Raw genomic sequence first — 14,786 nt, forward strand, 5'->3', positions numbered from 1 at the left:
ATGACTGAAGGTCTCCTACTACGTTTCTCATCATGCTTGTTTGTGCGGCCATCTTTAAAGGCCTTTACCCATTTCCGCACCATTCCATCACTCATAATGTTTTCACCACTCACTTTACTGATTTGGTGATAAATGTCCACTGATTTGAAGCCTTGGCTGGGTGGAGGTGGAGGCATTTTAACATCACGCAAACAGATGTAGACTCGATCGAGTGGGTCCGAATGGCGTCTGTGGCTTCTCAACAGATGTAGCTACACGGCGACCGCAGCGCTGTGGCGGCGTAATTTGGAAACGGTGCTTACTTTAAAAACACGCCTCGTATATCGTAGCCGCTTTCTCATCCTTTCTTACTTTGAGTTAATTCTGTAATTGAGCTGCTTTTTAAAAATGTATTTATAAATGTAGCTCTCGTTAGGCTCCTTCTAGGATAAAAAAAAATTTTTGAGCTCTCTGTAGCCATTTCAAAGTTGATAATTTTCCTTTTTTTCTAAACATTTGCAAAATTAAATTTTCCTATTTTAATATTGGCTCATACACTTTGAAATCTTTCAACAACATAAATGTGCGGTCCGCACAAATAGACAGACAGAATAAAGGCATGTGAACTAGACAGTTGCAGTATACAGTGGAGCGCGTAAAGGTCAAAATAAAGATTTCCATCACTCAAAACAATTTTTTTATTTAGCAAAAAAATTGTTCAAGAACAAAATTAGATGACTAATTTTGCGCCAGCTTGTATATATATGTGTTTCGAAAAAGTTAAATGAGGTTATGAAGAGGTTATGTGGAGACTGCTTTTCGAAATGAAAATTAAGTGAAGTTTAGACCAAATATAACAGCTGCTTGCACTTTCGGCCAAAAAACACAGGTTGCGTTTCTTCTTACGAGAAGTAAAGCACTTTTTCATTATCGCCTTTATCAAAGAAAAACTGCAAAATGTACCAACGAGTTTTTTCTTTTTTGATTTCCATTGTACACCCTGTAACTCACAACTGAATGGAACAAACAAAAAACAGCAAACGATTTTTGTTAGTGTGAAATGCCACCTTGAGAAGGAGCATAAACTTTAAGCTATTTGATCGATACTTTACGAGATATCGATCACCACAACCACCTACTGAGGAAGTAATGGATTTCTTTTACCCCAAACGAATACAATTATACAAAAATTGGACTGTATCAGTTTAAATTATATGGCATTTTTTCTTACTATTTGACTCTACAGACAATTTTTGGTGTAATCCGCCACCAAAAACCTTGGCCACTTTTTTGCCACTCCTTCGTGTAGTTGCTTCAGTTATTCATGCCATGAGCAGAGACAGAGACAGAGACGTCCTATCGGGCTGGGGGGCACTTCCATTAGCTGCGCGGTTAGTTTTGCTTTCACTGGCTACTCATGGCTGCTGATGAGAAGAACTTTCCACTGTATGACATTTAGGTTCAAATAAGAAAAAGTTCTCGACTTCACGTTAAAATTTATCTTCGTTTTAAACACATTTTCGTTTTATGAACTGTCTGTTGTATACATAAAGCATTTTTCAGTACGAGCGCTTCAACTTTTTTTTTGAATAAAACACAAACGGTTTGACTTTTTTAACTAATTTTTTTTTTATTATCGAGTTTGAACATATACATTTAAGTATGAAATTCGATTTTTTTTGCATGACCACCGCGTGCACGTTTTACGAAGTCCAATCGTTGAACCCAATTTTCGACCACTCTTTTGCATAAATCGGCCGAAATTCCAGCAATTTCGCGTTCAATATTGGCTCTGAGCTCACAAATCGTCGCCGGCTTGTTACTGTAGACCAATGACTTCAAATAACCCCAAAGAAAATAGTCTAGAGGCGTCAAATCACACGAGCGCAGCGGCCATTCGACCGGTCCATTTCTGGAAATAATGCGCTCATCGAACTTACTCTTCAACAAATCAATTGTAGCGTGTGCTGTGTGGCTTGTGGCCCCGTCCTGTTGAAACCACATGTCGTCTAAGTCCATACCATTCAATTGCGGACAAAAATAATCGTTTATCATGTCGCGGTATCGATTTCCATTCACAGTAACGTGGCGATCGTTCTCGTCAACGAAAAAATATGGGCCAATTACACCGCCGGCATGTAAACCGCACCAAACAGTGATTTTTTCGGGATGCAACGGTGCCTCATGAATCACGTGTGGATTGCTTTCTGCCCAGTAACGCATATTTTGCTTGTTGACAAAGCCATTGAGCCAAAAGTGAGCTTCATCACTGAAGATGATTTTTTGGAAAATTTATAAATTTTCATAAAAAATTTGCACGATTATTTTCATAAAAAATTTGCACGATTTGCAATCGTTGCTCAAGTGTGTAGCGTTCCATGATGAAATGTATACTAATGAAGTTTACAAATGACAAGCGAAAAATAATAGGACTATGAATAAGTTCGTGCGGTTTTACAACAGATGGCGTAACTTGATTATTATTCCATCGATCCACATTTCCAAACATTCATTGGAGAGCTACTGTCGTAAGGCACAAACGTCAGTATAAGTTTTTTATTTGAAGCGTAAACAACAATATTTTTACCACACTTGAAAATGTCGAATTTCGTGCCAAATAATGTGTTTTTGCGGGGAATTCTTCTTCATTATTTTAATATGAAGAAAAAAGCAGCCGAAAGTCATCGTATCTTGGTGAAAGTTTATGGTGAGCATGCTCTAGCTGAGCGAACGTGCCAGAAGTGGTTTGCACGCTTTAAAAGTGGTGATTTTGGCTTGGAAGACGAGGAACGCGAGGGTGCGCCGCCAAAGTTCATGGATACCGAATTGGAGGAATTGCTCGATCAAGATCCGGCTCAAACGCAAGAAGAGGTTGCAAAAACTTTGGGAGTTGATCAATCAACCATTTCCAAATGTTTAAAAGCCATGGGAATGATCCGAAAGGTAGGCCATTGGGTGCCGTATGAATTGAAGCCAAGAGACGTTGAACGCCGTTTTATGGCATGCGAACAACTGCTTCAACGGCACAAAAGAAAGGGTTTTTTGCATCGAATTGTGACTGGCGATGAAAAGTGGGTCCATTACGACAATCCAAAACGTCGGGCAACGTATGGATACCCTGGCCATGCTTCAACATCGACGTCGGCGCAGAATATTCATGGCCTGAAGGTTATGCTGTGTATCTGGTGGGACCAGCTGGGTGTTGTGTATTATGAGCTACTGAAACCGAATGAAACGATTACGGGGGATGTCTACCGACGACAATTGATGCGTTTGAGCCGAGCACTGCGAGAAAAACGGCCGCAATACGCCGATAGACACGACAAAGTTATTTTGCAACATGACAATGCTCGGCCACATGTTGCACAAGTGGTCAAAACATACTTAGAAACGCTCAAATGGGATGTCCTACCCCACCCGCCGTATAGTCCAGACCTTGCGCCATCCGATTACTATCTCTTCCGATCGATGCAACATGGCCTGGCTGACCAGCACTTCCGTAATTACGATGAAGTCAAAAAATGGATCGATTCGTGGATTGCGGCAAAACCGACCGAATTTTTCACAAAGGGAATCCGTGAATTGCCAGAAAGATGGGAAAAAGTAGTAGTAAGCGATGGACAATACTTTGAATATTAAATTTGTAACCATTTTACGTCAATAAAGTTTCAAATTTCGAAAAAAACCGCACGAACTTATTCATAGTCCTATTATATTAAAAAATATTGCGTCGTTCGCCCTCCCTATCGGAAAAAAGTTGAAGCGCACCTATTGAAAAACGCCTTACATACATCGCTAACTTTTGCCGCTGGTTGACATTTGCCGCTTCACTGTTTGTCTACATAAAATAGCTGATTGAGAGGTTTAAATTATGATATTTTCGTTGATGATCTATTGAAGGGTGCACAGAGTAGTATTATATTATAAAAAAATGTAACCTATTGTTGGGAAAATGAAATCGAGTTTATCATATCGACAGATTTAGACGCACTATGCTCCAACTAGGAGTTAGAGTGTCCTATATATTATACTTATATAAAGGGTTGTTAAATTTTAAGGGCCGATGTCGATTGTGAACCACACCTAAACGTCAACGACACCATTGGACTTCTCTCTTTGGGGTTATTTGAAAGAAAAGGTGTACTTCGATAAGCCAGCAACAATTCAAGAGCTAAAGGATGAGATAATTCGGCACATTAACGGCATAGAACCTCAATTATGCCTCAGCGTCATCGAAAATTTAGACCATCGGATGGAGGTGTGCCGCCGAGGCCGCGGAGCCCATTTGGCCGATATTTTGTTGCATACGTAATTGAGCCATACAAATATGATCTTAATAAAGAGAAATGAAAATAATTTCCTAAAAAAATTGTATTTGATTTAAAATCAACACCGGCCCTTGATATTCAACCACCCTTCAGATCGCAAAATTTAACTGCCTGCTTCATGACCTTCACATTAACTGGCTGCTGAGATGGCTCTTAGAGGCTCTTAGTGTTTCAAACTAAGTTCGCACATATAACTGTCTCACCGGTGCCTTATAAAAATGATCGATTATACCAATTTGCGCCTTTTTATAGGTCCCACCTCGTTAATGTTGAGCAAAATGTTGACTTTCTAGCCGTCATTTGTAGCTGGTTTATCAGCAAAGACGTGGAAGTATGACTCAAAGCATGATTCAAAGGCTTAATTTCCTGCACCAGATCAAGCTAGGAAAGACGTTGAATCGTGAAATTAGACATAATTATTATTAATTGATCATTGATTATTGAAATTAGTCACATAAAGTGAAGTAACGACTACTATTTCGATACACACAATTTGGCTTCGTACCATATTCAATGAAAATTATCCACAAGAGAATGGAAGGCTGCCAATGATTAAGAGCTATTGTATACCAACTACTGCAATAAAGGTGAAAGGCTCTCAAATATCACAGAGATGTGTGTTTACTTGGGTACTTACCTCAATCGTACTTTCCACAACCACATCCTTGCATTGCAATCAAATTTGACTATTTGAAAATTTAATGAAAATTAGGCAAAGTTTGTGTAATTGTCAAATTATCATATTTCAATAATTACTTAAGGACATATGAAAAGATTGCAAATTAGGAAGCATCTAAAGCAGCTCTTAATAAGCGACAAAAGTATGTTAAGCCGCACGTTAACGCAACCAATCAAAACTTGAGAAAGCCAAACAATTTTAATCCCTTATCAAAGAATTTTGCATAGATTTTATATTCGTTCATTTATTAAGTTCAAATTTAGTTTGTAAGTACTACATAGTTTGCACTAATTACTAAACTAGAAACTTCAGCGTTTGCATATGCGTAATCCAATTAAATGAATAGTTGATAAATTGCATTGAAAGCAACAACACACACAGCAATACCGACACATATTCACGCTCAGCAAAATAGTTAAACATGTAAAATACAGAAAAAACTTCTTTTTTTTGTTTCTTTTAAATTTCAAATTAAATTTTTACCTCCACTCAGGCTGTAAACACAAATACACGTAACAGAAGTCTTGGTCGTTTAAGAAGGCAGCCGCCCCGTCATGGTATTGGTAAGTTTTCAAAAAACCACTAAAGAATACATTTGTCTTATTAATTGTTTTCTTTCGAACTTGTACAATACGTTACTGAGTCTATGCAACTAATTACATAACATATGTATAAGTATTTAGTTTTAAATAATATCACTTTCAAATCACAAATTGTTGCAGAATTTTTGCGTTTAGTTCATACAAACTATCGTGCAATCTCAATATAATATAACTCACAAGAATTTACATAAGTAAATAGTCACCAGTTATTTGTATATTTACATACTTTTACTCGTACAATAGTATTTCCACTTGATTTAATGCTCGGATTACTCTGCTATCATCTCCATTATTCAAACACATACAATAACAATTTGCACTAATACATACATACATTCACATGTACTTCCTTTCCTATTTTGTAGAATTTTCTTTTACTTTGATTTGTCATTCGTGCATATTATTTTCGAAATTTTCTCATGATGTGATGGTAAAAACTTGATCGCTTGTCGTCTATGAAATGCTGTGAGAATATTGGATATTGGAATTAAATACCAAGTAGAGTAGTTATCTCCCCCCGTATTCCATTTGCATGTTGCAGCAAGCATGAAATAATTGTGAACGTATTATGAATTAGCTTTATCCCAATTTATAAAGTAGTGCTGGTTGCAACATGCCTATGTGTCGTAAACCTTACTAACTGTTAACTGTAGCCCATACCTTATCGTATGTATGAAATTGGATAGAATCACTTGATTTGAGGAGTGACAATTTTAGAAAATTAAGTCAATTAAAATAAAATAGTGAAAATGAAAATTAACATAATAGAATAAACATAGTAGAACATATCACGATGTGGCATAAAAGAACTAAACATAACATAATATAATATTGCAAAACGAAAAAAAAGGCATAATGGTTCATAAAATAAAGCACAATAAAGCAATGATTAACATAACATATTCCAACGCATAAGGGCAGCATAAGCGCAGCATAACATAATATGGCATAACCAAACATAATAGTACATCAAATAGAAATTGAAACATAGCATCACAATGCATAGAATGCATAACCTAACATATAAGCTTAGCTTGACATAACATAGCATGACGTAAGAAAATATAACAGTGCATAAAATAAAAATTAAAAAATAGCATAATAACACACAGAACAGAACTTAATAAAAAAGCTTAGCATAGCAAACATAACATGGCATAAGAAAACATAACATAACATAAGATAACAGTACAAAAGTAAGAAATGGAGCATAGCATAACAACACACAGAACATAACTTAACAAATAAGCTTAACATAAAATAACATAGCATATGAAAACATAGCATAACATAACAGTACAAAAAGTAAAATATAAAACATAGCATAACAACACACAGAACATAACTTAACAAATAAGCTTAACATAACATAACATAGCATATGAAAACATAGCATAAAAGTACAAAAAGTAAAAAATAAAACATAGCATAACAACACACAGAACATAACTTAACAAATAAGCTTAACATAACATAACATAGCATATGAAAACATAGCATAAAAGTACAAAAAGTCAAATATAAAACATAGCGTAACAACACACAGAACATAACTTAAGAAATAAGCTTAACATAACTTAACATAGCATATGAAAACATAGCATAACATAACAGTACAAAAAGTAAAAACAAGACACAACATAACAACACACAGATAATAACTTAACAAATAAGCTCTGCATAAGAAAAATAACAGGTATAAGAAAACATAACATTACTACTAAAAGTAAAAAAAAGCCAAAGCATAACAACACATAGAAATTTAGCTAGCGCATAAGCTTAGCATAACTTAACATAACATAACGTAAGAAAAAAATCATGGTATAAATAAAACATTTAAAAATTAAAAATGAAACATAGCATTACAATGCGCAGAATACACAGAGCATAACCTAACAATATGCTTAGCACAACATAGCATTAACGTAGCGTAAGAAAACATAACACTACAAAAAGTAAAACATAAAATAATAGCGAAACAACACACAGAACATAATCTAATGCATAAGCTTAGCATAACTAACATAACATAACATAACATAAAATGGCATAAGAAAATATAAAAGTTCAAAAAGTAAAAAATGAAGCATAGTACAGCAATATATAGAACCTAGCACAAGTAAGCTCAGCATAACAAACATAAGATGACATAAGGAAACATAGCAATACATAAAAAAAAAATTAAACATAGCATAACAGCACACAGAACATAACCTAATAAATAAGTTTAGCATAACATAACATAACATAACCTTTCGATGGCCTCAGCAAGACATAACATAGCGTGACATAACGCAACATAGCTATATAAAAAATTAAAAATAAAACATAGTATAACAGCACACAGAACATAATCTAACAAATAAGCTTGGCATAACATACCATAACAATGCATAAAATAAAAAAACAAAACATAGCATAATAATGCACAAAAATAACCTTTTGATGGCCTCAGCAAGACATAACATAGCATGGCGTAATAACACATAACAATACACAAAGTAAGAAAGCAAAACAGAGCATAATAATGTAATAACCTAAAAAATAAGTTTAACATAACACAGCATGGCATAAGAAAGCATAAGAGTACAAAAAGTAAAAAATGAATCATTGCATAAAAACACAAGGAACATAACCTAACAAACGTAAACTTAGCACCACAAACATAATATGGCATAACAAAACATAGTATAAAATAAAGTGAAATAAATTAAACTAAATAAAATAACATCAAATAGCACAGCATAACTACATATAACAAACATAGCTTAAAATAATGCAGCATAACATAACGTAACGAAACAACATAACATAATAAAATAATACAACTCTGCGTAAAATCAAAATTGAATAGAGCAGAATATTACATAACGTAACTTAACATAATTTAACAACAGAATATAGCATAGTATAACAATATGACATAACATAACATAACGTTACACAAGTAAACAAAGCATAAAATTGCGAGAATAACGTAAACAAACATAATCTATGTTAAATCTAAATCATAATCTATTAAAAATTTAATGGAATATTCCGCAGCATCTAAAAATTTAATCCGAAACCAATGTATGACAATACCAAATAACATAACGTTATGAGACAGCCTATCAAAAATATGACGATACCTAACAAAACGAAGCATTCAGATGCTATTCAATTGAATAAAACTGAATAAAAGAATTAAATAAATTTAAAAGTTATAAAAATTAAAAATCATAAATTACAAAAATTAAAAATTTATAAATTCGTATAATTTTGAATTTAATAAAGTCCCAATAGTTTTCAATCCTCGAAAACTTATTTATACATAAATATTTTCCATCGAATTGTCATTCTAAAAAAATTGGACTTCTGAACCCCCACCGCTGTATACATATTTGTGATTTATGAAAAAAATATATCAATGCGCCTTCGATAAAGTTTTTAGTGGTAATCTTTAAGTCTTAAGACTCCACATTTAGATTTATTTGTGGTTTGCACTTCGACTTCATGGGCTTTTGTGCCCTCTAAGAAACTGACACTTCGTATTTATTAATTCGTATTTAATTAGCAACATAGAAGGGTATCGCAGATTTTGCAGATTTCCATTTACCGAATGCGCTCCTCTTTTTCGTAATTGTCGAAATATAAAAAAAAAAACATCAAATGAAATTGAAATAATAATAATAAATTGGCTTGAGTGAGATCGAAAAAACGAGTTCGGTTTATCAATCGCTTGTGTAACGTTACCCTGGAAGCCTACATGAAAGAGAAATGCAATAATTAAAAATCATGATTTTCGCTCTCATTGAAACACTTGAGACGTCCTTCAAAAGATAGAGACTAAAATTTGCTTATTTTAGCAATTATCGGAGAGGTAGACAGCAAATAATTTGCATTGTCCTTCAAATCCACGAACAGAGCGAAGATAGTACATAGTAAAATTCGAATCAGAGAGTAACTCAAATTGTCGAAGATAGCTGGGCTTCCTTTCACCCCATCGGTGATAATTTCATCTGAAGTGGTTAAAAAATGTGCTCTCAAATGTATTATTGCTCTAAGAGCATCAGATTGTCCCTCCCTTCACACCATTTGGCTTTATTTCTGCTGTTCAGATGGCTTCTAAATATAACTGAAAATGAACGCAGGCGTTTCAAACTGAGGTTATGGCAATTTCAACCTGAGCCATGCCATGATAAACCTTGTAAAAGAGCGTGAATAACCAAGCGGCTATTAAGACAGGTCCCTTCAGATGGATTTTGACATTTAAGATAATAAAGTAGTGCCAGAAGTGGTTATCGCGCCAATCACGAAGAAGAAGAAGAAAGTAGTGTGCGCTTCTAGCACGGAAAAACCTAGCAATGATATGTACGATACTCCGCTTCTGCGAACTTGTTCAAGACGAAGTCACCCATGTGCTGACAATGGGAGATCCCTCAGCACGTTTTTGTAGTATCTGCTGATCTTCGGCTAGGAGACCCCAAAACTCGTTGGTACTGGGATAAATTGCAAGTTTTTTGATTACTCCCTTATAGTAGAATGGACGGAATCTGCTGCAGGCTTCGCGGATTGAAGTTTGAGGCCAAGTTATATCACCGGTTATAACCGACTGCATTCTCATCTGCGAGCAATTACTCTGTCCACTGAGACAGATTACCGATTATATTTAGAGGATGGCGAGGCGCATCAATACCTTTCAAAAAAGCGCGCGGCCTTGACCGGATTTAGATTGGTTTTTTGCAAGAAATATAAGGTATAGCTGTAGGTGTTCTGCTGTGACTGCTAGGTTTCATTAGGTTGGCGGAGTGCCTTTGTGCTGAGGGTTAGAGACTTGATATTGGGAGAGATATTTTGGGTCGCACTCCCGCTGCCTTCTCAGATTAACCAATATCTTATATTATCTCTTCTTAGCTGCCTCCCTACCACGATTTTCCATGCGAAGCTCTTCGCCATAATGGAAACAGTAGAAATCATATCCAAAAGAGGGTTCGAGAAAGTAAAAATTAAAATACTTTCGGACAGCCAATCTGTTCTCAAAGCCTTAAAGAGCTTCACATTCAAGTCAAAAGTCCTAATAGAGTGTAACAACGCACTCAACAAACTGGCCACTCATAGTCTGGTCTCACTGACTGAATCATGTCTTTTGAACTTAAATGCCAACAGAGCAAAATCTGCTCTAACCCTGGATAAAAAGGGTCTCAGATTACTCTGTTCTCTACACTCTACACAATAAGATTATCTAGTATAAGATCATGCAGATTCTGCTGTGATGAAGAGGAATCTATGGAGCACCTAATCACCAACTGTGAGGAGGCACAGAATCCCGGGCTCGTACCTACTAGAGGAGGAAGACCAACAATTGCTCCCTCCTAAGGAGCTGGTTCGATTCACTAAATAATTATAATTAAGTAATTAATGGCGCACAATAGATCAATCTGGTCGCAGTGCATAAAGGCCTTAGCCTAACCCGTATAACCATTACCATTAGCTCTCCCTGTCCGTCTTTGGCAGCCAGGCGCTTAAGGTCACTGGGTGCTCCTTTCTTCGATAGCCTGGTGCAGTCATTATCATAATAAAATACTAGTGTTCACAACGACTTTCTTCCCTTTGTGTCTGTTTTGCGCCAATCTCTTAACTTCTTTCCAGCTAAGCTGCAAGGCGCGGACTTCTGACTCTAGCAGTCGTCTCTAGGTAATTGCTTGCCTTCCACGTCTGCCGCTTCCATGGGGGTTCCAGTCAATGGCGGCTTTTGATAAGTCATGATTTCCTCTGCGTAGAACATGACCTGGTTAGGTTAAGTTAGGTTAGCCTAGTTGGTATTAAGCCACGCATAGACCTTTTGGTCCCTAGCGATACCAGATGGAGACCGATCTCTATGAATAAGGAAGGTAAGTTGGACTTAAAAATTCGCAGTTTTGTGCACCGTGAATTATGTGATGCGTTCCATATTGCTTGCAGAGAGCTAAATGTCGTCACAGCTTTCTTTACTCGGCTTCTGATATCATCGCTCGAACCTCCAGAGACCGATATAACACTGCCTAAGTAGCAGAGCTGAGGTGGGGCAATGTGCCAACCTAAGTCCCAGCAATCGCCTCCATTCCATGAATAGCTCCGGCTGGCTGTAGATATCTATCCGTTTGGGGTCTCAAAAGGGTATCAATACGGCGCTTTAGTGCTACTTGGGGAGTGCCAGTCTGGTACTTCAATAATTTCACCCACCTATCCACCTACCCTGGCGTTATCTTACTCTGTAAGCACTTTTTCACTCGTGCTTTCTTTTTCATCTCAGAATGGAATTTATCTGCCTTCCTGTGGTATCAGTTTTCCATTGAAGCAGCTCGCTCGACTTGTGATTCTTACTTGGTAGTAGATTTTTGCGCGTCAAATGTGCTTACCAAAAAATATTTTGAAGATATTTGCGAAGTATTTTTTTTTATTTTTTTTTTTTTAGTTTTTTATTGTGAGGCGCATTGATATATTTGCATAAATATATATACAGCGTAACTAACCTTCCTGTGATCCCAATTCAGCATTTAATTGTAACAAATCCTTTCGCTCGTCTCTAAGGTGTTAGCTATTTCTTGACTCGAACTATAGTTTCTGCTACTTTAGACTGTCATCTCTTGGAAAAAACAAAACTTAACTGTTTTCAATTTTTACATTTAATCTTTTACCACTTCTTTTACATCTCATCATTCTATAGTAACTCAACACCGTTCGAATAGTCCAGCACAACACTCCAGCTCCGGCTCATCGCCGGTGATGTCAAATAGTAGTTCTAGTCCAGCGCCACCTTCCAGCAGTCCTAGTCCGCAGGAGAGCCCCAAGAATTGTAGTTACATTTACCGTGATTGATTGATATGTAATACCAAATCGATGCCACTAATCAAATCAGCAACAACAGCAGCAGCAGTAGGAGCAGCCGTTGGAGGAGCAACAGCAGCAATGACCACAGTAGCAGCAACGACAACAGCATGTGTTAATGGAGCAACACGCATGACAGCAACAACCACAACAGTACCGGCAACAGCAACAGCAACAACCAAAGCCACGCGCACCACGTCCGGCAAAGTGCGCACCACACTCGCCAAATCCGTACCAGCTACACCAGTACAACCAAAATCACCAGCCACACACTTCATATCATCATCGCCCGAGTACAAAGGCGGCCGTGCAACGGCGGAGCGGGAGGACGATGAAGAGGAGCACTACAACAACTGCAGCGAATATATGCCACATTCGTATCCCAACTTTACATTTGATCTCTCGGAAGATGACTCAAATGAGATCGATGACGAATTAGAGTTGGACGACTCCTCGCTTGCCATGATAACACCGCCACCACCCTACGTCGACACGCCACTACAGTACGTACGTGCACCACCGCTGACACAACAGCGCACACGACGAGCTGCCACAGCACCGCCGCCGCCGACACGCAAAAAGCTCTTTCAAAATCGTGAAATATTCAACATCAATACGCCGACAATTACGCCGAGTAGCAGCAGCTTTGCAAGCGCTATAACGCCAACCAAATTGAGCGCTGCAGCAGCCGCAATGTTTGCAGCGCCACAAATGGTGCAGCTCAATAGGAAATGGACGCAATTGCATCGTAAGCGACGACGGCGGAATAGTAGCTCTGGCGATTCGAAGGAATTGGATAAATTGGTGTTGCAATCGGTGGATTGGGATGAAAATGATATCTATTAATCTAAAGGTGTAGTCCAGCTAAGTGGCTAAGTGGCTGAGTAGCTGAGCGCTGGTGGAAACGCGCTGCTGCTTCTGGGCAAAGCTTTTGCGCTTGCTTGCAAATGTGAAAAATAGAAAAGAAGAAGCAAAATCTTTCATATATACACTTTGCGTTTCTTGGCTTAATCGTAGACTTACTTTTTCCATTCGAAATACATATACAAATACATATAATAGTAATACATACTTACATATATACTCGTAATTTAAAGGCGTACATACATAGAGAAGCAAGTGCAAGTACGCATACATGCAAGCATAGTATAAGAGCGCGCGCGATTAGGTAACAATAATAACTACATAGAAGAGCAAACAAAAAAAAAAAAACAAAAACAACAATACTGAAAGAGTTAATCACTTAGAAATCGTAGCTGCATTAGACTTTGTAATTAGCAAAGGTAAAGTTTTCAGAAAAGTAAGCATAAAATTAAAAGACAAGTGGAATTTTTGAGTATGAAAATACGTACGAGTATGAATGCATACATACATACATACATACATGCATCCAAACATACATTCTAGCATAGATGCATACATATACCCATACATCCATACATACATACATGCAGTCATAGATACATACATGCGCCCATATAAACCTATCTATGCACACCCATCCGTTTACGCTGCTATTCCACGCAAACGGTGACATGCAACGACGCTCGGCTGCGCACCGACGAAGCGGTATCGCATCTCTAAAGTAGATTTTTTTATTTTTTTAATAGGTTTCAAAGAAACATATATGCATTTTAATATATACCAATACATATGCACACACTTGATATTACGCATTTAAACAATTCTCTGCACTTACCATTGGCCAAATTCGAAATTACTGAGTTCTAGAGCGTTTCCATGTCTAGTGATCCATGTATTTTGGTCATTGCCGTCAATTTTTTTGTAACTGGTTTATTTGTAAGCTTGAGTATATTAAGAAGAAAGCTGAAAAATTAAGAAAAAAAATTGAATAATTTTGATGTTGAAAATTTGGGTATAATGTTTTTTATAGTGAAAGTACCTTCGTTTCTTTTTAACATTTTCATCATTTTTTTTTTTTTTAGTTTTTACTTTAATGTTCAACATTTCTATAAAAAAAATTTTCACTTCTTTTTAATATTTTTGTAATTTTTTTTCTATTTAATTTTCTTTACTTTTTATTTAAAAAAATTTTTGAAAATTTTGGATAAAATTTTTTAAAGTTTTTATTCGCTTCTTTTTAACATTTTGATAATTTTTTTTTATTTCTTACTTTAATATTGAAAATTTCGGTATAAAGTTTTATCGCATCTTTTTTAATACTTTTGTAATTTTTTTCTATTTACTTTTCTTTACTTTTTCTTTAGAAAAAATTTTGAAAATTTTGGATAATGTTTTTATTCGCTTCTTTTTAACATTTTCATAACTTTTTTTTTATTTCTTACTTTAATGTTGAAAATTTTCCGTATAAAGTTTTATCGCATCTTT

At 36.2% G+C, this 14,786-nt stretch overlaps 1 protein-coding gene across 1 annotated transcript in view; it reads left to right on the forward strand.

Annotated features, from left to right (window-relative positions):
- LOC129248673 (semaphorin-1A) overlaps positions 1-13,625 on the forward strand; it is a 323,037-nt gene extending 309,412 nt beyond the window's left edge. Inside the window, 2 exon segments of the mRNA XM_054888304.1 lie at positions 5,480-5,549; positions 12,277-13,625. Of these exon segments, the coding sequence (XP_054744279.1) occupies positions 5,480-5,549; positions 12,277-13,283 (1,077 nt within the window). The 3' untranslated portion in view covers positions 13,284-13,625.
- Positions 13,626-14,786: the final 1,161 nt, after the last annotated feature.

The sequence above is a fragment of the Anastrepha obliqua genome, chromosome 5 (assembly GCF_027943255.1).
Source record: "Anastrepha obliqua isolate idAnaObli1 chromosome 5, idAnaObli1_1.0, whole genome shotgun sequence".
Lineage (NCBI taxonomy): Eukaryota > Metazoa > Arthropoda > Insecta > Diptera > Tephritidae > Anastrepha > Anastrepha obliqua.